Here is a 20702-nt window from a genome sequence, read left to right on the forward strand (position 1 = left end):
GGACTCGTCCCCAGTTCTCTCCCTAAGGTGGTGTCAGTGTTTCCCCTGAACCAGCTTATTGTGGTGTCTTGCGCCTACTAGGGACTTGGAGGACTCCAAGTTGCTAGATGTGGTCAGGGCCCTGAAAATATAGGTTCCAGGACGGCTGGAGTCAGGAAAACTGACTTGCTGTTATCCTGTATGCACCCAACAAACTGGGTGCTCTTGCTTTTAAGCAGACTTTTGCTAGTTGGATGTGTAATACAATTCAGCTTGCACATTCTGTGGCAGGCCTGCCACAGCCAAAATATGTAAATGCCCATTCCACAAGGAAGGTGGGCTCATCTTGGGCGGCTGCCAGAGGGGTCTCGGCTTTACAACTTTGCCGAGCGGCTATTTAGTCAGGGGCAAACACGTTTGTAAAATCCTACAAATTTGATACCCTGGCTAAGGAGGACCTGGAGTTCTCTCATTCGGTGCTGCAGAGTCATCCGCACTCTCCCGCCCGTTTGGGAGCTTTGGTATAATCCCCATGGTCCTTTCAGGAACCCCAGCATCCACTAGGACGATAGAGAAAATAAGAATTTACTTACCGATAATTCTATTTCTCGGAGTCCGTAGTGGATGCTGGGCGCCCATCCCAAGTGCGGATTATCTGCATTACTTGTACATAGTTACAAAAATCGGGTTATTATTGTTGTGAGCCATCTTTTCAGAGGCTCCGCTGTTATCATACTGTTAACTGGGTTCAGATCACAGGTTGTACAGTGTGATTGGTGTGGCTGGTATGAGTCTTACCCGGGATTCATAAATCCTTCCTTATTGTGTACGCTCGTCCGGGCACAGTACCTAACTGAGGCTTGGAGGAGGGTCATAGGGGGAGGAGCCAGTGCACACCACCTGATCCTAAAGCTTTACTTTTTGTGCCCTGTCTCCTGCGGAGCCGCTATTCCCCATGGTCCTTTCAGGAACCCCAGCATCCACTACGGACTCCGAGAAATAGAATTATCGGTAAGTAAATTCTTATTTTCTGCGGCTACCGCAGGTAAGTTGACATTCTTGCCTATTGCTCCTGCGCCGCCGAAAAAGACACATCACTCTCAGATGCAGTCATTTCGGCCCAAAAATTACAAAAAAGGGTAAAGGTTCCCCTTTCTTTGTGGGTAAAGAAAGGGGAAAAGGAAATAAAGTCCACAGCGTCTCCAGGATCACATGAGCAGAAATCAACCTCTGCTCCTGCCAAATCTTCAGCATGACGCTGGGGCTCCCTTGAGGGAGTCCGCTCAGGTGGGGGCACGTCTGAAACTCTTCAGTCAGTTCTGGGTTCAATCTGGCCTAGACCCGTGGGTCATACAAATAGAGTCCCACGGGTACAAACTGGAGTTTCAAGACATTTCCCCAGGCCGTATTTTCAAATCGACCTTATCAGCTTTTATCCGAGACAGGGAAGTGGTGGCAGCAGCAATACAACAATTGTGTCAGGATCAAGTTTTTTTGTCCTGGTTCCCTTGTTACAACAAGGAGAAGGGTTTATTGAAACCCTTTCGTGGTTCCGAAGCCGGACGGCTCGGTCATACCGATTCTAAACCTAAACCTGTGTACTCTGAATCTCTCCCTGCAAAGGTTCTAGTTCAAGGTGGAATCCCTGAGGGCAGTGGTTTCCAGTCTGGAGGAGGGGGACTTCATGGTGTCAGTAGACATAAAATATCATAATCATTTTGAGCATATATACATATATATATCTCTCTGAGAGCGCTTTTGTCTTTTAACCATTTATTATACAATAAAATACAATTAACTTTGCATTAATCAATTACCATAAAATTTCATAAAATATCATAGGGCTACTTTGAAACACTATAGTGTACTATAATTCCAAGACTATATATAGTATCCTCTCATTTAACAGTCATTACTTTCCATCCATAACCAGCTGTTACTTAGATGAGAAAAGATACTTTGAATCCTTTTAATTTCCACTGCTGTAACTTGAGGTATTAAAAGTCCAAATTTAACAGATAGAAAGTCTCTCCAGTGAATTATTTGTCTGAATGAGTATAATTATACCATGTATTCCAAAATCTAGTTGTTCCTAGATTCTGTTTTTATAGATATATGCAGGCTATGGATCAATCGTGCATTTTGCTTTATCAAGTAATAGCAACTACGATTTTAGTCCTTATTGTAGCACAGTTGTTAGGACAGCTGCCAAATTATAGATGTTTTATAGATAGTGTATTCTCACCTCACCACAGTCACACACTTGGGTGTAGAGATCCGGATAAAGCAGTGCCCGGCTGCGGTCGCACGCCGCTGGAGAAACCTTTTGCTGGAGTCGCTTATTTTCCGGAACCAGTCACCTTTTCATTCCTCAGCCGGGGTCAGCGGTGTGTTGGTATGAGTGGCGGTGTCCGGCTGCAGTTACACGCCGCCGAGCCTCTCCTCGTTAGGTGCCGCTCAGCTCTTTCGCTTGCTGGAATTGGTATTCAGTGTTTCCGCTGCGGCTCAGAGGTGAAGACAGTATCCCAGGTGTGCAAGTATTTCAAAAGCCCAAATAGTGGATTATCCTTAACGCGTTTCTCCGTTGTGTCCTTATAACGGTTTACTCAGAAGAAGGAAACTAAGGGGGGAAACGCGTTGGAAGCTGCACCACTGTTCTACAGCAAGTACGAGCCCGAATCTTCTACAGACCACACACACACGCCGGCTAACGTCACCGGAAGTCGGAAACCGCGAAACCGGAAGCCAGAGCGGTGCGTTCCACAGACTGCTAGCTGTGTAGAACGACGGATCACCGCGGCTCTGGGAGGCGGCTGACATTATCAGAGGGGAACGAGGACGGCAGAGACGGGGGATCCACCATACTACCAGTAACAGGTACATGAGCGCTGTAATCGGCTAAAGTGTCACCAGAAAGTAGTGGATTTACCCCCATAAAGTTATCTATATGACTGTATGCTGCGGAAAGGTTCCCAATGTGGATTAAGCTATTTGCATAGCAAAGTGTAGAAAGACAAGAGGCTGTACCGTTGGAATACTGCTATAGACTGGTTTAATAAAATACATCATAAAGCCTATTTGGCTAAGGATACCAGGTCTCAGGACATTTTTTGCCGTTGAGGCATTGACTTTTAATTCTGAATTGGTTCATTACAGAGTGGACTATATCCATTGAATGAACTAATCATTTTTTAATTTAATTTTATGCTTATTAAGCAATTTTTTAATTTGATATTATTAAATGTTATTTTCAGTCTGACATCAGTCTTTGTCTTTAAATGTTGCGCCAAGAATTTTGCATGTAATTAATTCCAACCAGTGAGGGTACTGGTTTAATCTACGGCTGCATCATTTTGTTTGTCACTCTTGTCATACTTTCTCTCTCCTTTTTTCTTTTTCTATTCTATCTGTCTTTCTTTTTTCTGTAAAGGAGTTAGCGCAGATAATATCATACTCCAAGTCCCATTTCTCAACCCTAAAGATTGTCAGCTGCACTCCAAACCTATTATATATAAAAATGTTGATTCTAAGACAGGAACGAATGGAAAAGCTAAAAAACATTTTTTGTGAAGAAGAACTACCTCAGGAAACAGTTGTTCAAACGGACAATGTGTGTACTCTTTTTCTTAGATATGAGAAATTACTCATATCAGAGATAAAGCAATGGTGGGACGCCACCACGCTAACTAAATATTTGGAAAACAAATTAATTCCGAGAGGTCTCAGAATTAATAAGGAAGCTTCATTTGCTTCAACCGATGAGTCATTTGGGATACAATGGAATCAAATTTTGGATGACTGCTCACGTAAACTTATGGAGCTTATTGTCAAAGATAGGCAAAGGAGTCTGAAGGTGATTGAAAAGGAAATTGGGGTAGTACAAGAAAAACTATCCCCAATTCAACACCTAGAGGAATATAAGAAACTGGAGGATATAACACAACAACACCTCAATTCCGTAGAGGATGAAGTGATTAAAATTAAACAAAAAAAGTACAGAAGAGACCTTCAGGACTACAAGGATGGTTACAGAAAGAAAATAAGTAGGGGAACACAGGAAGTGAATCGCCCACAAATTGAACAAGAAGATAGAGAGATTAGGAATCAAAATGAAATTAGGTCAAGGGGGATAGGCAAAATGCAGTATCAACAGAGGAATTTCCATCAAGATCAGCAATATGGAACGAGAGGAAGACTACACTCCTTCAAAAGAACGGACTATGGAAGATATGGAATCAAGCAGGATTACATCAATCGGGAAAGACAACATACCCCTAGGGGACGAACACAATACAACGAATGGAGGAACGGTGGTGAAGTAAGAAGGAGGAATTTTCCAAGAGATAGAACAACATCCAATCAAAGAATATATGAGGGCAGACAGAAAAACATATCCAGCTATGAACATAGGTACTTTAAGGCCATGGAAGGGTACCAAAAGGGAATAAATGAAGCCAAGAGGGAAAGTATCATAACAAAAAAAGAACTGCTCATGAACTTGGAAACCTATACCAAAGGAAGAGATGCCAAAGTGGGCAGTAAAAGAGATCAAGAACACGATGGCAGTGCTGACGAAAATATGGATCGTTTTTTAGGATTGGCAGGGTTAACTACGCCAATAAAAAAAGCAGAGCGGAATTCAAACCAAAAAAGAAAGTTAAGACCAAGCGAGGAAAGAGAGGAGGAGTACTTGAAAGGAGCAAGACCAAAAATAAGGAAGTAAAAACAGAGGGGATTTTCAATATTAGTAGTACCATCTTAAGCAAACATCAGGAAGAAGTTTTGAGTAAAGGGTTAAAATATGCACCTCAAAAGAATTTAAATAAATTTGATACCTATATTAGTTTACATCAATTTATACGTAAATTAACACTAAAAAAATACTTTATGAAGACACCTACAGAAAAAATGGAAAACAACATAACCTCCATGTATGAACACACCACTCTTAAAAATCGATCTAAGTTTTTCCCAAGTCACCAAAAGGGTCCCTTTGTGGAGACATTCCAACGCATGGTAGAAAAGGAGATAGAAGACCTTAGCACCAAAAGTAGAAAATATAACTTGTCAAAACAGGAAAAGGAAGCACTAAAAGAACTGGAAGCCAATACAAACATATGTATCAAACCAGCGGATAAAGGAGGCGGCCTGGTGGTTATGGATAGGCCACAATATATAAAAGAAGCAAATAAAATCTTGGAAGATTCATCCACTTATGAGATACTATCCAAAGACCCCACAGGGGAATATAAAATAGAATTGGAAAATTTGCTAAGGGAAGCACTACACCTTGGAATTCTAAATAAAAAAGAATATGAGTACATCAATCAAGAACATCCGATATTACCTGTATTCTATATCTTGCCGAAGATACATAAAGATAAAAAGAATCCGCCAGGAAGGCCAATAGTTGCCGGAATTAATTCCCTTACGAGTAATCTATCCGAATACATTGATAAATTTCTGCAGCCATTGGTTTCCAAACAAAAAAGTCATTTAAGGGATTCAATGGACATTCTGCAAGGTCTAGAGGACTTCGAATGGAAGGATGGCTACATTTTGGTCACTTGCGATATAACCTCTCTATACAGTGTAATTGAACATGACGCAGGATGCAGATTTGTGGAAAAAATTCTATGTGAGGATAGCACCATTCATCACCGCCAGATTAACTTCATTATTGAGTCCATTAATTTCATTTTAGGTCACAATTACTTTTGGTTTGAAAACACGTATTACAGGCAAATTCGCGGGACCGCGATGGGCACGAAATTCGCGCCGGGATACGCAAATCTATTCGTAGCGGAATGGGAAAACAGAAATATCTGGAACAACAACCCCATGCGGGAGAACATCAAGCTATGGAAAAGATTCATAGATGATGTTATATTCATTTGGTCAGGAACCCAAGAAGAACTAGACAATTTCATCATATACATGAATCGTAATGAACTAAATCTCCATTTCACCGCCAATTGCAGTAAGGAAAAAGCAATATTTCTGGATTTGGAAATTTATGTGGAAAAAAACACATTGGAAACTAGAACGCACATTAAAGAAGTGGACTGCAACACCTACATTGAGAAAACCAGCGCCCATCATCCAAACTGGCTCTGCAATATTCCAAAGGGCCAGTTTAAGAGACTCAAAAGGAATTGCTCAAAAAAGGAAGATTTCGAAAAACAGGCTGATGAAATGACGAAGAGATTCATAGAAAAAGGATATGATGAAGCAGAATTAAAATCTAATTATGAGGAAGTACTAAAAGTGGATAGAAAAACGTTATTGGCTCCAAAAAAGAAGGAAGACAAAATGGACAATGAAGTAGCGTTTATTACCCAATACAGTTCTCAATCACACAACTTGGAAAGAATCTTGTACAAATACTGGCCGATTTTATTAAAAGATGAAAAATTAAGCAGAGTACTCCCTAAGAAACCACGAATGATATACCGTAGAGCTAAGAACATTAGATCCTCGTTAGTAAAAAGCACTTTACCACCTGATGCAATAACAGAGAAAGCACAAACTTGGATGAGCGAGGGAAGAAGAAAAAAGGGATTTCACCATTGTTTGAGATGCCAGAATTGTAAAAATTCAAAAAAGACAAGCACTAAAGGGATCCAAACCTTCTCCTCGAACACTAATGGAAGGGAATTCAAAATAGAAGATGAAATTACGTGCGATACAAAGGGGGTTATTCACCTACTAGAATGCCCTTGTGGGCAACAATATGTAGGCAGGACCATCAGACCCCTAAAAAGCCGAATTGCAGAACATATACGCAATATAAAAAATAATGTAGAAACACATAGCGTCCCAGTACATTTCAAGAACTATCACAATAGCAACCCTGAAGGATTGAATTTTATGGGGATAAAAAAGATTAAAAACAACTGGAGAGGTGGCGACAAAATAACAGAAATATCTGAGGAAGCAAAGTGGATTTATCAAGTTGATTCTATCATCCCCAAGGGTCTTAATATAGATTTTGACTTGGCTGCCTTTTTATGATAAATCAAAAAAAGTATAAAAACAGTTACAATATTGCACCCCCATTTTTCCTGAGTCCAGATGTGTATATGCACATGTGCACTTTTGTCCCCCCCCCCCCCCCTTTTTTAACCTTCCTTCTCTCTTTCCTCTTCTTCTATTTTTCATGTCAGACTGAATGGATTTTTTCACATATGTGAGAATTTTTTTTATGCCATACAAGAGTTAAAAAAGCAATTATGTAATTAGGATCAATTAAGGGATCCATGTAACCTTTAAAAGAGGACTACATTTTGGAAGCAGCTATCCCTGACGAAGCCCCTAAGGGGGGAAACGCGTTGGAAGCTGCACCACTGTTCTACAGCAAGTACGAGCCCGAATCTTCTACGGACCACACACACACGCCGGCTAACGTCACCGGAAGCCGGAAACCGCGAAACCGGAAGCCAGAGCGGTGCGTTCCACAGACTGCTAGCTGTGTAGAACGACGGATCACCGCGGCTCTGGGAGGCGGCTGACATTATCAGAGGGGAACGAGGACGGCAGAGACGGGGGATCCACCATACTACCAGTAACAGGTACATGAGCGCTGTAATCGGCTAAAGTGTCACCAGAAAGTAGTGGATTTACCCCCATAAAGTTATCTATATGACTGTATGCTGCGGAAAGGTTCCCAATGTGGATTAAGCTATTTGCATAGCAAAGTGTAGAAAGACAAGAGGCTGTACCGTTGGAATACTGCTATAGACTGGTTTAATAAAATACATCATAAAGCCTATTTGGCTAAGGATACCAGGTCTCAGGACATTTTTTGCCGTTGAGGCATTGACTTTTAATTCTGAATTGGTTCATTACAGAGTGGACTATATCCATTAAATGAACTAATCATTTTTTAATTTAATTTTATGCTTATTAAGCAATTTTTTAATTTGATATTATTAAATGTTATTTTCAGTCTGACATCAGTCTTTGTCTTTAAATGTTGCGCCAAGAATTCTGCATGTAATTAATTCCAACCAGTGAGGGTACTGGTTTAATCTACGGCTGCATCATTTTGTTTGTCACTCTTGTCATACCTTCTCTCTCCTTTTTTCTTTTTCTATTCTATCTGTCTTTCTTTTTTCTGTAAAGGAGTTAGCGCAGATAATATCATACTCCAGGAAAGTAATGATTGTTAAATGAGAGGATACTATATATAGTCTTGGAATTATAGTACACTATAGTGTTTCAAAGTAGCCCTATGATATTTTATGAAATTTTATGATAATTGATTAATGGAAAGTTAATTGTATTTTATTGTATAATAAATGGTTAAAAGACAAAAGCGCTCTCAGAGAGATATATTTGTATATATGCTCAAAAGGATTATGGTGTAATTTTATTCTGGTACAGTTTCAGAGTACCATGTGGGAGCAGCTTATAGGTCTATAACCTTATAGGTCTATAACCTTTTTAGTGACCAGTTTTCAGTAAAAAGATTTTCCTTTTTTTTTTAAGTAATATTTTATAAAGCTAATTAGTTTGGTTTATATCGCGCCTGAAATTATATACACAAACGGACATATTTAGACATTATAAATCTATCATTATTTAATTTAATTGTCCGCCTGTGTATATAGTACCTGTAAAAAGGTAAATATAGACATAAAAGATGCCTACTTACACGTTCCCATTTATCCTCCACATCAAGCTTATCTGAGATTCACAATACAGAATTGTCATTACCAATTTCAGTATGTTCCCCTAGGGACTCTCAAACTCACTGGTCCAAGTCCGTGCCAGACCTACTGAAGAGTATTAGACGTGGTCCCACCGGTGTGGGCTCCGGCAAGATAGACCCAGCGACATGCGGTGGATGTGGTAGAAACAGAGGATGATTTCTGTTTCAGCGACTTGAAAAGGCTGCTGACCTCTTACCTTTTCACCTTCCTCTACCTGCAAAGAAAGGGAAACCGTATCCATTCGGTCTGAATGACTGCATCGTACCAAAATGCGTCACCAACCGTTGTGAGGGAACATAGGTCAAGAAGGTAGACTTACCAGTGGTATCTGCCGAGATCAACTTAACAAAGCCATCCCCAAACCAGGTTTCACCTTCATAGGGAAGATACTCCAGTTCTTCTCGGAGTCAGTCTCAGCATTCCATTGGTGAATCCACAACGCCCTCCTAGTCGAGACCGCTATGGAAGTGGGCCGCGAAAACAAGAGTCCTATATCCCTTGTAGTCGCACGGCGGTATGCTGCAATGACATAGACATAACTCAACTTAAGTTGCATACAACTACTCCCCCATGCGCATGTAATGCAAGTATAAAACCACGTACATGCGGACACATAATTAGAGTATCACATTTCTTCCTGCATGCGATACTTTGTGACAGGTCCCCGTGCAGAACAGGGGGAAACTCTCACCTTCTATCCATTGAGAAGGACAAACTTTACCTCAGCATTCATTATAAATATCTTTATATACATATATACATACATATATACCTTCCAATGCACCTATACACACACACATCTCCTATCTATCTATCTATCTATCTATCTATCTATCTATCTATCTATCTATCTATCTATCTATCTATCTATATACATTATACATATTTTTTTTTATTTGTCAGGAACCACAAGGTCCCTAGAGACGTTGATACGTTCTAATGTGTATAAACAGGTAATGAATGCCAATTTTTTTTAAGGATCTGAACAGGAAACATTAAGGTCGACCTAAGAAAGATTTTCGAGTCGATCTCAGGGAGTAGTAACTGGGCAAAATAAAAAAAATTGTGACCCTGAAGGGTCTGAGAGAAATCTATTCTATGAATATGACTCCCTCCATAAAATTATCACGTCTGTGATCGTGCCACAGACCTATATACATACTATACATACATATTACATATAGGTATAGATCTATCTGATATGCATCATATTATCATGTCCATAGCTACCCAGTCAGATATTGTTGGTGCCGACAGGGTCACCCCCCACGTCTGTGTCTCCCATATAGTTTTCTCTTGGAAAAAATATACCTCTACATACATGTTGACATATTTACATGTACTAAGTACCCTTCAGGGGTCGACAGCACCGACACAGTCCTTCTCTTTGTGGCAGAGCCCTCAGCCTCAAATATGCCGACACACGTGTACCAAACACCCACCGACATTTCACTGGCTATAAGGGATAAACCCCAGTACATTCAGTCTTGGAAACACATAAGGAGTTTATCAGCTCATTTTCCCCAGCACCCATGATATAGTGTTTTTATTTCACTTTATATCTCACCAAACCACTGTGCCCCCCCCCCCCCCCCCCTCATTTTCCACTCTGTTCCATGCAGCAGTGTTTAGGAAGGACCAGCTTCTCTGTGAGGAGAAAATGGCGCTGGAAGTGCTGAGAGGGCTAAGCCACGCCCCCTCACCGGCGCGCTTCAGTCCCGCTCAAACTCGCATCTTTATACTGGCGGGGGTTTATATTTTAGTGCCTAGGCACTTACAATACCAGTTTTAGAAGCTTCAGTGTCCATGCTGCCCAGGGCGCCCCCCCTGCGCCTGTACCCTGCCAGTGCCGCTGTGTGTGTGTGGGAGCATGGCACGCAGCGCGACTGCTGCGCGGTACCTCTAACACTGAAGTCTTCTGCCGTCACTGAAGTCTTCTTTTCTTCTTTATACTCACCCGGCTTCTTTCTTCCGGCTCTGTGAGGGGGGTGACGGCGCGGCTTCGGGAACAAGCAGCTAGGCGTACCAAATGATCGAACCCTCTGGAGCTAATGGTGTCCAGTAGCCTAAGAAGCAGAGCCCTTGAACTCTTAAGAAGTAGGTCTGCTTCTCTCCCCTCACTCCCACGATGCAGGGAGCCTGTAGCCAACAGGTCTCCCTGAAAATAATAAACCTAACATAAAGTCTTTTCAGAGAAACTCAGTAGAGCCTCCCCTGTGTGTGACCAGTCTCTCTGGGCACAGAATCTAAACTGGAGTCTGGAGGAGGGGCATAGAGGGAGGAGCCAGTTCGCACCCAATCAAGGTCTTGAAGTGTGCCTATGTCTCCTGTGGATCCCGTCTATACCCCATGGTTCTTGACGCATCCCCAGCATCCTCTACGGACTAAGAGAAAAGGATTTACCGGTAGGTATTAAAATCCTATTAACATTTAGCTAGTTGCTTCTAGAAGATAATAGATAGAATCTGATGTTTTAAATGGAAAAAGATGGAAACCGCAGTATTCCCCCTTCTCTGCACAATTAGAGGACATCCTACCAGAGGACTGGCTACACCCAAAACAAGCTTTTTATAGTTCTCAAAGTACATCCTGAACTTTTACCCTCTCTCATCAACTGATATGGGTAAGTGGGGAAACTCCAACACCAGTGGATGCTCATATTGCTGGACTAGTCAAGTGCACAACTTTGCCTATTCCACACAAGGCCTCCCCACTGTCAGAAAGTTGGAATACTTTCTGAAGTCTGTCTGTGCTAATGCAGAGACTCTTGTTCATCCAGCACTAGCATCGGCTTGGGTTGCTGAGGCATTTGAACGCTGGGCGGACTCCCTTGCAAAAAGTGTCTGTAAGGGCTCTAACAGTTCTTATTTGTTTTCTAAGGGGGATCTCATTTGCGAGGTCACTGTTTATCTAGGTGAGGTGGCTTCTTCTGGTTTCTAAAATCTCTGCTTCTGCTGTGGCCGCTAGACAGGCCCTTTCGTCTGCCGTCCTGGATGGCGTACTCTGATTCCAAGAAGGCACTCAAAGCTCTCCCTTATTCAGGAGATGTATTTTTCGGCACAGAACTGGTTAAGATTGTGGCCATGGTAGCAGGGTCTAAAACTGCCTTTCTGCTGTCTGCGGCTCCCAAGTCTGGATCTTTCTTCTTTCGGTCCTTTCGCCCACAGGGCGACAGTCCTACTCAAGACCTCAGGGCACATCGTCTAAGCCTACCAAGCCCTGTGGCTGCTATTCCTGGTCCACCGTTGTCCAGCTTACAAACTTGCAGGCCGCAAACCTCCTGCGTGACAGGGTGGGCCCTCCACCTGGTGTCTTCCAGCACAGGTGGCCGCCTTCTGCTTTTTCCCTAGAACTGGCTGGACACCACTTCAGACAAGTGGAAGAGGCATTGTCTCCAAGGGATATGCTTTCACATTACGGGAGTGGCCTTCCACTCAGTTTGTTTCCGATACCTGAAAAGGAGAGGCCTTTATAGACTTTATTCACTCTCTTCTGGCCGCTCGTATGATTAACCCAGTCCATCCTGCACAAAGTGGTGCCGGATTTTACACCAATCTCTCTTTGTGGCAAAAGTCCGGCGGGTCTTTTAGCTTTATACTCAACCTCTATCCTTCAACCTGTATCTCACGGTTCCCAGATTTCAGATGGAGTCCCTATGTTCTATCCTGCTGACGTTGGAGCTGGGGGACTTTTTGACCTTCCTGAATGGCCAGGATGCGTACTTACCTATCTGGGAACACCATCAGAGATTTCTCAGGTTTGTGGTCAGGGCTCTCTGGATTTGGTCAGACCTCCTTGGACTTGGTCAGGGCTCTCTGGATTTATGAAAACCGAACAAAAGACATTAGGAAATCTGACTACTTATTTGGCCTTTTACGATTTCCACAAGCGAGGCTGGCTGACTACCAAGCAGACCTTGGCCCACTTGCTTTGCTTTATAATCAGAGATGCTTATTCAGTTATGAACCACTCAGTCACAACCTCGGTGTGTGCCCAATCACTAGGTTGGGTGGGGCTTCCTAGGCAGCCTAGCATGGTTTTTCTGCACAGCATCTTTGCAAAGAGGCCACTTGGTCTTCTGCCCATACCTACATCAGGTTCTACTAGTTTGATACCTACGCCTTGCCTGATGATAGTATTAGTTGTATGGTACAGCACAGGAGCAATCCCTTCCTTAAGGGGATGGATTTAGGGCATCACACAGTCATCCCAGTGTTCCCCATGGCTGAAAGGAGGAAAGTGGATTTTTGTCCTTTACTGTTAAATCCTTTTCCTTAAAGTCATGGGGGACACTGGGCGCCTACTCTGATGCTCTTGACTTGCAGAACTTTTTGTCTGCTTTCGGCTACTGCCTCAGCTGTCTCTGGTATGTGTGTGGTAGGTGTGCCTGTTTCTCCCTTCTGTCTCCATGTCCTTGTTCACTAACTGGTTCTATTGGCTTGGGGTGGGTCATAGGGGCGAGGGAGCCTTTGCTGCTGGGAAATAAAAATTAACTATTTAGTAACCAGACTCCACTGCTCCACTCTATATCCCACAGTCATCCCAGAATCCCCCATGTTTGGACTAACACCCCCCTTTTTGTTTTTAAATTCATGTACAAAAAAAAAAAGGATATGTATGATCTGATGCCATAAAGCCACAAAAGCAACAATCGAGAAGACATATAAACACGTTAACAGATAATCAGAGGGCATTAGAAAGTGAACCCATCCAGGTAGAACAGTACGTAGTATGACACTGGCTTGATCGTATAACTACCAGTAACAAACAGTGCAATAAAATTATATTTTATTTATATATACATATATATATATATATATATATATATATATATATATATATATATATATTTTTTTTTTTTTACATTGGATAGGGAAAAATGTAATTGTACCAAGCCTGGGTTATTTGTGCGGTTTGGTATTCAAATGTGCAGAGATTTTCTTTATGGATGTTAAGTACTACATTTTAGTAAGAAGCTGTTGGCGACAATAATAATATTGTTATTTTATATAGCACCTGTCTCTTGGTAAGACTATGAGTTCTTTGCATTTAAACCCCCCCCCCCCCACAAGATCCAAAATAAACTTAATAGAAAAGAGAGCTAAGCATTTGGTTTGTATTTTTATAGAAACTATATGGACATTAAGGAAATGTGTGAGTAGACAGGTAAATCTTGAGTCTGTTTGTGAAGCTTTCTAGAATGGAGGCCGCTCAAACTGTGCGAGGAAGCGAGTTTCATAGTCTGAGTTGCAAAGCTAAATGCATGCCCCCCATGTGAATTAAGGGAGATTCTACGTATTGCTAATAGTACTTCATCTGCAGATCACAGTAAGCAAATGGGGCAGTTAGGAATCAGGGCTCACCGGATGTTTCTAGGCCGGTAGCCTAGCATTGCTAAGAATTGTGTGGAAAGCCTATCAAAATGTTAAACCAACCCCTCTCATCTCTTTTAACAGAGCATTTCAAATGTGTGGTTTTTTTTAATTGTGTCTCAAAGTTGCCTTGCAGTATAGAGTTCTATATACCCAATCTGTGCTCCAACAAAATGCCACGTATTTTAATATTTCTTAAAATGACTGGCAACATTGAAATTGATAAGCAAATTCTTGTCCAAAATGGCGGGAGCTAGAGAGAGCACACAGTGGACCCTAGTAGCCCCCATCCCCCCTTTACTGCCAGCTTGTCTTTTTCATAGCACTGGCTTCATTCTTAGGGGGCTATCCAATTACAGGTGTAGGTACATTGAGTGCAAAAAATTTACTTTTCTCATGATTTTTCCTGATGTTTCACCTGTATTTGTTTACAGGCTATACAGTTTGGTTGAAAAGGTTCAGGTGAAAACAGGGCAGTTTCTGGGGATTTGGTTTCGCCTGCCTGAGGCAGATCAAACAAATTCCGTGATAAGCCGCGGCCCATGCAAGTTAATCGGGCTGATTGGATAGCACCCAGCGAAACAATTAGCCATGGTAATTAGCTGTGGACAATTGGATACCCCCTTTAGTCCTTCCATCCTGGTACAACTAGGCCACATTAGGGTAAGCAACTTCCACTGACATTTAAGAATGTAACATGGGGCTAAGTGCGAATCTGATTCCCTGCCCTCCCATGCCATAATAGGGCACTTTTGTGCCCCATTCATGCCATACAGCCCCTCTCAGTGTGCCAGGTTTCGTGAGACTCTGCTATCATTGTGGTGTCTTTTTTTTTTTTTTCCAGAAAATATGTTGTGTTGCTACCAGGATGCACCAGGAAACACTGATGATTAATTTGATATGCCACACGTGTATATCTATGTGCAACTGATCCTCTGAATCATCTGTATATAGAGTTCTACGATGCAGCGGCCACAGCTTTGTTCCAATACAGATTATATTATGCTCCATATACATACTAAGTCATACACAATATACAAGTGTCTCCTGGTGCGTCCAAGTCACATTGTGTTTTAACTGAGACACATTTTTTGTAATAAAAGACGCCCAACAAGTTGGCTGGACTTGGCAGCTAACCTGCACCAGGCATCTCGTGTTGTATGGCGAATTGAGGAAACATCTGTATATACCAGTTTCCCAGGATTGGGCCTCATACCATCCATGCCATCTCCCAAACAGATGGACCTGGCAGTTTGCATCCCTTTAGTTCATAATTCTGGGACAAAATAAGATGGCAAGCTCAGTGGCACAGATTTCCTAGTCAATAGCTGGCCATTTGTGTGCGGAATGGTTGTCCGGAACTGAAGTCAAACAGACTGGTAAACCTTGTGTGAAAGAGACCAGTCTGAAATGCTTCCTGTGACAGTAGTAGGTCTGGGGAATTCTTACGTAAAGAAAACCATTTTCTGCACTTTAGGAACTTTGGACTAAACATTTCTTTGGGCGGGTGTAGTATGTTATGCCGGCTGCCGGGATCTCGACCGCCGGCATGCCGGCATCGGGGTGAGCGCAAAAGAGCCCCTTGTGAGCACGGTGGCGCGCTACCATGCTATTTATTCTCCCTCCAGGGGTGTCGTGGACCCCCCGAAAAGGGAGAATAGTTGTCGGTATGCCGGCTGTCGGGATCCCGACAGCCGGCATATCAAATGCCTCCCCTTTTGTGCCTTACAGTATTATTATATGGCTCATTATATGTCTATGCCCCCCTTGGCTTTTTGTACTTATGGAGCAATCCCTTTCACCAGTCTAATGGGAAAACCACCTAAACCTAAACCTGTGTCATTAATCCTCTGCTACACCTCTGATGAAACAGTTGAGTGGGTTTTTCCTGTTCTGACATTTGTTTTATTTTTTTAGTCTTCTTATTTGTTGCTATGCTACTGCTATAAAACAGCGTTACTTTGGCTGGAGGTGTGGAGATTAATTAGGGAAATGCAGTACAGTCCCTATTCTGTTTTAATCTGTGCCCTTCTTCTGTGGCTTGTATTTGGGTTCCCCAGTATATGTTTGCATACCCCATTTGACTTTAAAGAAAAGGACTAATAACAAATATCACCTTCTTGTGCATTGTTTCACTTTGATTGTTTGGAAAGAAGTGCAATGACATTATTTTAATTTTGTTTATCTGGAACGAGCTTGTTGCTGAGAGCTGCTGGTTTGATTATACAATGTTAAAATGTTGACAACATCACAAGTTTCATTACTTCTTGATTTTATATTGCTGCTTAAGTATAAATATTTGTAGATGGAAATAACCACATGATCATATGATCTGTTAATCTATGTGTTTTTTATGTCAGTTTGGGGGAAAATTGGTCTCATTTGATTGTCCCAAAGCAACTGTGCAGCCAACGCAGGAGCCTGCATCCCGACAGGTCTATATCAGCCAGGTGACTACAGAAAAGGAATTCCTAATGCGATCTAGTGAGCTACAAGCAGCTCTGCTGTCTGGCAATCTCCAGGGTTACTGCCAGAATAAAGTACAGAACTCTTCACATGCCTTTGACAAGAATATTTGGAACTTCCTCAAGGTATTTGTGCTGGTTACAATCATAGCTATGGAGTTAGGTCTGTTGCATTATGTTATTGTATATACATACTACTGTGATATTTACTAATACAGTTTGAGCTAATTACACTTGCTGGTAAATCACAAAGTATCTGATGTGAAATATCTTAAAATACAATGTAACATTTACAGATATACAGTACATTCCATTCTTCCTCTATAGTGTCCTCTTGTATGATGCTATATAGTAAGGCTAGCATAGTAAAGATAATAACATAGCATGGAATTCTAATGCACTTTTGCTCCAAGAAAATATTTCATGGTAAGTGTTGTAAGTGATGGGTGGTATATGTGTGAGCGCTCTATTTGTATAGGGACTTACAGTACTTCTGTAGGGAATCCCTGCAAATCAGATACGCTGTAATTAGATCTGCTGTCACTTTCTCCAGGACATTGGGGCAGATTTATTAACCTGAAGAAGGCATAAGGAAGTGATAATCCAGTGATAATTGCTAGGTGATAAATGCACCAGCCAATCTGCTCCAATATGTAAATTAACAGTTAGGAGCTGATTGGCTGGTGCGTTTATCACCTTACATTTATCACTGGTTTATCACTTCCTTATGACATCTCCAGGTTAATACATCTGCCCCATTGTATATTAAACCTGCTTTGCTTTCCACTTAGAATGTCTACATCATTTTGTTTAACATCCTACCACTTATTTAGTTGCCATCCACACATACTACATCATTGGGACCAGTGGATTTTGTTACTTGCTTTATATTCCATTTGATATGCTTATTTAAATGGGTGATCTAGTTGTAACTTTTTAAGCAGAGCAACTGTGTTTTATCTAGAGATTTCTGTAACATCAAACAGGCTTGTCGCCCAATCACACATATACATGTTATAAATCTTTGTAAGCTGTATTAAATTGTAGAATTTCTGATGGTAAATATCACCATGAATTATCACGGCTATAATGTACTACATAGCCCTCAACTCTGATGATTAGAATACTGATGTTCTTGTGCTGTATGCTTCTTTTGTGGCAAATTGAGCGCCTTCGTGTTAATGCTGATGAAAGTATAAATGAAAACAATTAGGTTTTATTTTGGACTCTTGGGGAGTCCGCCCTGGGCTGATCACGGGGCACACATTTTAGGGTAAGGTGGGGGCACTGGTTTTATTTATTTATTTTTTACTTGCACTTGTAGAGAACAATGGAATAGGTGGGCTTTGTTCAAATAAATGTTAACAAATAATAAATGCTAATAAATTACCACCAGCCATCAGCAAGTTTATATTTGACGTTTCCTAATTTGGATGCATACTTGAAAATTATGAAGTGTGTATAAACTAAAATACACTCAAGGCCACAATCCATTTTAAAATTTCCCTTTTGAATACAAAATACAGCAGTGCACGATTCTAGAAGAGGCCCTAGGTGTGTGTGTGTGTGTGTGTGTGTGTGTATGTATGTGTGTGTGTGTGTGTGTGTGTGTGTGTGTGTGTGTATATATATATATATATATCTCATAAATGCAGTATATCAAAATGTTACAAATCTTCAATGCAAATGTTTGAGTGAGCCAGAGTAACTAATTTAAAGGTGTACCATACAGTTCATAATAGACAAATAAATATATTGCACTGGACCCAATATCATAAAAAGCAGGATAAAGGTAATAATTAATTTAAAACAAATTGTTGAACTGTATTTAACTTGTGAATCCACTTATATTCTGCTTGCAGTAGAGCCTTTGCATGATCCCCTCTCCTAATGCTTTCAGGAATGTGCTCTATCATCTTGTATCTCAAAGAATAAAGGTTATGCTTGCGATCCCTGAAATGTCTTGCCAGGGATTGTTCACTACCCTTTTCCCTCCAGAGCTTGCCTAACTACTGACCTGTGTTTGGCCATCCGGTCTTTAAACTGGGTGATAGCTTTCCCCCGCGTATAGCATTCCGCAGGGGCATCTTATAATATATACCACAAAATAGTCCAGGTTAAGACATGCTTGATGTTATATCTATTCCGTGATCTTGGGTGTACAAAGGTAGAACCTGTCTCACAAACCCACGTGTTGTACATCCCAAGCATTTGCAATTCCATGTTTTTTTTTTGTCAAAAAGTGTGTAGTGTCTATTTTTTCAAAAGAAGAAACATCTGTGTGGACCAGCCAGTCCTTGGGGTTTTTAACCCGCTTATAGCAAGAGAGCAATGTCGTGTCTTTCTATAAAGGCAAGTCAGTATCAGTGTTTAGTATAGGCCAGACCTGCTTTGCCGTCTTGACTATCGTATGGCTAGAAAAAGTGTAATTATTAACCCAAATAATAGAATTATTTTTTTTGTCACGTACTTTGGATTTAAAAATTTCTGATCTGGGTACAACTAATGCTTTAGTTCTAGCTTCAGTTAATAGATCATTTGAATAACCCCTTTGCAAGAACCTGTTAGTCATCTTTTTCATTTGTTCTTGTTCATCAAACGGATCATTACAGATCCTGTGAACCCGTAAAAATTGGGAATATGGTAAACCCCTTTATAGGGGTGCCGGATGATGACTAGTAGGTGCCAGCAGGTTGTTGAAATGTGTGGGTTTATGAAAGACACTGGTTTTCAAAATACCATTCTGAATGCTTACCAAAACATCTTTAAAAAAATGAATTTCCGTCTTACTGATGTTTGCAAAAGTATATGTAACATGTGAGTCCTGTAGATTAATATCATGCATCATATCCATGAATTGCTGTTTTGTCCCTGTCTATATCATAAACAAGTCATCTATGTAATGTGTAAAAAGATTTATAATGTATATAATATTATACATACACACATAAATTTCCTGCTGTTGAAGTGATCAAATACACCATTCCATGAGATGTATTTATTCAATTTTTCCATGTGTGGTTACTTGTTCTATATAATCTTATGTCATTGACTTAGCCTGTTTCTGTTTTGTTTTGTTTTTGTTGTCATTTCAGGTTAACTTTGAACAAGATGCAAGGGAAAAGTTCTTAAAGTTGCTGGGATATAATAAGGAAGAGCTGGATAAGAAGGTCTGGTTTAATTTAGAAAACAGATGAGATTTAAATATCCAGGAATAGTAGCCGCTAACAAAATACTCTGCATGAAGCCAGAATCTAGTATGCCAATGTTACTTAGGGACTTTGTGCCCCCCTAATTATACTGTCACAAAGTTGTGGGGTGTACAGTACTTTCCAGCTAGGAAAGTGCAGCATTCCAAAGGGGTATATTGCTAGAATACTTCTTCCCTATTACATACAGTGCCTTAGGTCTGAGTAAACTGAGTATACTGTATGCACTCGCTATCATTTGCATTTTGTAGTCACTGACGTTAGGCAGGGAATGTAAACAGGAATGTTTAAGACTATAGCCAACTAGAAATAAGTGTTTCTCAAAAAAAGAAAAAAAATTCTTCAACTACGTGATTACGGTATATAGGAATTTTTCGTATTATTACAAGCAAAGATCTTTATGCAGAAAGTTTTTAGTTTTGTTTTTCCCCGTAGACTTCGTTCTGTGCCAGATGAAGTACAGGTTGAGTATCCCATAGCCAAATATCCGAAATACGGAATATTCCGAAATACGGACTTTTTTGAGTGAGAGTGAGATAGTGAAACTTTTGTTTTTTGATGGCTCAATGTACACAAACCTTGTTTAATACACAAAGTTATTAAAAATATTGTATTAAATGACCTTCAGGCTGTGTGTATAAGGTGTATAAGAAACATAAATGAATTGTGTGAATGTACACACACTTTGTTTAATGCACAAAATTAAAAAAAATATTGGCTAAAATGACATTCAGGCTGTGTGTATAAGGTGTATATGAAACATAAATACATTCTGTGCTTAGACTTGGGCCCCATCACCATGATATCTCATTATGGTATGCAATTATTCCAAAATACGGAAAAATCCCATATCCAAAATACCTCTGGACTCAACCTGTATTTACTTGGTTTGATGTTATAGATCCTTTTTAGTTTTTAATGTTGTTTGGATAGACAAATAATTTTCTTCAGCCTCGACAGTTT

The 20702-nt window shown here is 40.8% G+C and overlaps 1 protein-coding gene across 7 annotated transcripts in view; it reads left to right on the top strand.

The window, feature by feature from the left end:
* Positions 1-20702, top strand: part of SEC31B (SEC31 homolog B, COPII coat complex component) — a 302520-nt gene that overhangs the window by 166810 nt on the left and 115008 nt on the right. For all 7 annotated transcript variants that reach the window (XM_063961423.1, XM_063961428.1, XM_063961426.1 and 4 more), the window contains exons 11-12: positions 16426-16656; positions 19626-19700. In XM_063961423.1, the coding sequence (XP_063817493.1) occupies positions 16426-16656; positions 19626-19700 (306 nt within the window). The remainder of the gene's footprint in view (positions 1-16425; positions 16657-19625; positions 19701-20702) is intronic.

Source organism: Pseudophryne corroboree, chromosome 3, assembly GCF_028390025.1.
Source record: "Pseudophryne corroboree isolate aPseCor3 chromosome 3, aPseCor3.hap2, whole genome shotgun sequence".
Taxonomy (NCBI): Eukaryota; Metazoa; Chordata; class Amphibia; order Anura; family Myobatrachidae; genus Pseudophryne; species Pseudophryne corroboree.